This window comes from Rhinopithecus bieti, unplaced genomic scaffold, assembly GCF_001698545.2.
Source record: "Rhinopithecus bieti isolate Rb0 unplaced genomic scaffold, ASM169854v2 scaffold_33024, whole genome shotgun sequence".
In the NCBI taxonomy this organism is placed as follows: Eukaryota; Metazoa; Chordata; class Mammalia; order Primates; family Cercopithecidae; genus Rhinopithecus; species Rhinopithecus bieti.
This window is the reverse complement of record NW_016855181.1, coordinates 1-2,839: the sequence shown is the minus strand read 5'-3', so window position 1 is coordinate 2,839 and position 2,839 is coordinate 1. Positions and strand designations below refer to the sequence as shown.

The 2,839-nt window shown below is 47.4% G+C and overlaps 1 protein-coding gene across 1 annotated transcript; it reads right to left on the bottom strand.

The window, feature by feature from the left end:
- Positions 1-112: 112 nt before the first annotated feature.
- HOXA13 (homeobox A13) lies at positions 113-2,833 on the bottom strand. The gene is made up of 2 exons (XM_017866316.1): positions 2,388-2,833; positions 113-1,663 (listed from the first exon to the last, which is right to left on the bottom strand). Exons 1-2 carry the CDS (start codon positions 2,761-2,763, stop codon positions 1,419-1,421), a joined length of 621 nt encoding a protein of 206 aa, XP_017721805.1. The 5' UTR covers positions 2,764-2,833; the 3' UTR covers positions 113-1,418.
- Between the last annotated feature and the right edge of the window lie 6 nt (positions 2,834-2,839).

Sequence of the window (2,839 nt, the reverse complement as noted above, 5' to 3'; positions counted from 1 at the left end):
AATAATAATAAAGAATGGTCCTTGGTTTATATAAGACAAACCTGCTCCTTTTCTTTCTGTGCAGTGCACATTTAGCATAGGAAAGAAAAGAGTATTTTCTGCAGATTTTAATGGCAGTGACTATTTTATTAACAGAATTAATACCACTACATCACTATCTACAGGTCTAAGGGTTTTTTTTTTTCATTTTAGTAGAAATATTTAAAAGCAGGTGCACAAATACATTTTCACAGTGTGCTTTGTGTCTTTATTTACAAGATATCATTCTATAGTGAATATGAACAAAACGAATGTGCTGGTTGAAATAACTGCTTAAAAATGTGCTGTGAAGATGAATCACTAATCTTTCTAATGCAGTCTGATAAAACAATAAACATGGAAAAATACTAATCTCTTAATAGATCAAAATATAGAATGAAGACACCTAAATATTTCAGGGGAATGAATTTTCATTTTAAGTTTTCTAAAAAAGAAAATGATTTCTCCAGCAAATGTTTAGCAAATATTGCGAAATGCCAATTCAAATGAAAAAACGAATTGTGTTCAAACTGAAGTCCATCATGTTGGGATGGAAACTTTCGGGATTTCTCAAATAAAGTGAATTCTGCGGATCATCTGATGATTTAAACATTTTCAAAAAGATACCAAATCCTTTGGAAAATAACGGATATTGGGGCAGTAAATATAGTCCAAATGCCACAAAATATGCTTGTTATAAGCAATTAAAAATTATTCTGGAAAGGACATTACCAACTCGGTTTCTCTTGTAGCCTGAAAGGTTCAGCTGGTTGGTTTTACTATACTACCAAGACAAATCATCCTCAGAAGAGTTTTCTCTCCCATTTTCCCTTCACAGCAAATATTCCAAGATTATTATTTCAGTACCTTCTCGTTTCCCCTCTAAATCTACACATAAAATGTTTTGCAGAACATACAACAACGGCAGGAATTTCACTAAGATTTACCTGAGCAGACGCTTAACATGCAAAGGGAATGGCGACCTAAGAAGGACAAGCAGATGTTTACAATGGCCTCTTGCTTTTGTAACCAACTTCCAGATTATTACCATCTAACACAGTGTCCTAAAATATAACGATCACATAAATACTTACAAGATTTCAGTAACTGTGTAACTTATCTGAAATTGCGTATTTTGGGGGTTGACGTTTGACATTTAACGGGCTGGGCTGGTGGGGTTGGCGAAAGAACTGGCAGTCTTTACCTTTCTTAAAGTTTTAAAACAGTTGTAGATTCCATTAAAGAGACAGAGATCTCCTTCAGGAGAGCAAAATGCCAGTGTCTGTCTCTTTCTCTTTCCCATTCTTCAATTATTATTAAGCATTATTATCATTATCTGGGCAAAGCAACAAGTTCTGAAGCGTTTCTTCAAGTTGCCTTCTTGTTCCATTTTTAATCCATTAACTAGTGGTTTTCAGTTTGTTGATGACTTTTTTCTCTTTAACCCTCCTGTTTTGGAACCAGATTGTGACCTGCCGCTCAGAGAGATTCGTCGTGGCTGATATCCGCCTCCGTTTGTCCTTAGTAATGAATTTGTTCGTGGCGTATTCCCGTTCAAGTTCTTTTAATTGCACCTTGGTATAAGGCACGCGCTTCTTTCTCCCCCTCCTATAAGAGCTGGCATCCGAGGGATGGGAGACCACGTCTAGAAGATAAGGGAGAAGGCAAGTTACACAGGGATCGGACCCCAGCCAGGGCATAGGCGACAGCTCGATCTGAGCCACCCGCCTTGCAGCGCCCGGCTGCTCTTTGCCACGCGCTGTACAATCCGGCCTTCTGCCAAAGCCTAGAGGGTCAGTGGGGAAGGTGGTTAGTTCTGAACTGAAATGAAATCGCCCAGGGCTCCAGTGACGTCCCCAACCCGGCCATCCTGAAGGAGCAACGCGTAGGCAGCTTCGAGAGATAGCCTGGTCCAGCGGCCCACACCTTAGCGCCAGCCTCAAGGTACAACACTTCTGTGCCTGGCTCCTTTCTGGGTGCCCGTCCTAAAACTCGAAGCTTCTACACTGAAGCCATTTGTGAGAGAATGAATAGGGAGGGGCAATTTGGGGAGCCGTTTTCTGGTAAATTTCTCATCCTTAAATTGGTGTCAGGGGCTGGGGAGGGCGGGGCGCAGAGGGAGAGGGAAGCTAGCCGCGGTCCCCACAAGTTCTCTCCCAGCCACCCCTCACCCAGGGAGGGCCAGGGACCGGCTCAACTCAAGGCAGTGCAGGCAGCCCCAGCCAGCCATGCTTGGGCTCCCAGGGGTGCAGAGCCGCTAGGGCAGACCAGGAAGAGAACAGAAGGGAACCCGGGATCGCCTGGGTGCAGGCGGAGGAGAAGCTGGAGCAGAGCCGGAAGACCAGGGCTGGGAATATGTCGCCATTTACCGGGCAGAGTGGACTTCCAGAGGTGGGGAGGCTGCGCCTGCTCTTTGGGGCAGTACATTTGGCCGTTCCAGCCGTTGGGCAGCGCCCAGGGCTGGTAGCTTTCCATGGGAAGACCCAGGGGCTCGTGGCGCGACTCGCCGGGGCCCCCGAGACCCGGCACCACTGGCATATCCAGGTAGCCAGGCATGGGCTGATGGTGGTGGTAAGGCCCGGCTGCGTAGCCCTGGTGGTAGAAGGCGAACTCCTTAGCGCGGGAGCTGAACTCCTCGGCCGCTGGGCCAGCGGTATCCATGTACTTGTCCGCGAAGGCGGCGGCGGCGGCGGCGGCCGAGGCGGGCTGTGCGCACGACTTGATGGCGTTGGGGTGCGGGCCCATGCGGGCGCACGGGTAGTAGCCGCTGCCGAAGTAGCCATAGGGCAGCGCCGCGGGCCCCGACGAGCTCTGCGCCGCT

Excerpts from the sequence above, each read along its gene's own strand:
- HOXA13 (XM_017866316.1), bottom strand. The coding sequence starts at position 2,763 with ATGGGCCCGCACCCCAACGCCATCAAGTCGTGCGCACAGCCCGCCTCG. Across the intron at positions 1,664-2,387 it reads CTGGAAGTCCACTCTGCCCG|ACGTGGTCTCCCATCCCTCG; the intron begins GTAAATGGCGAC and ends CTTATCTTCTAG.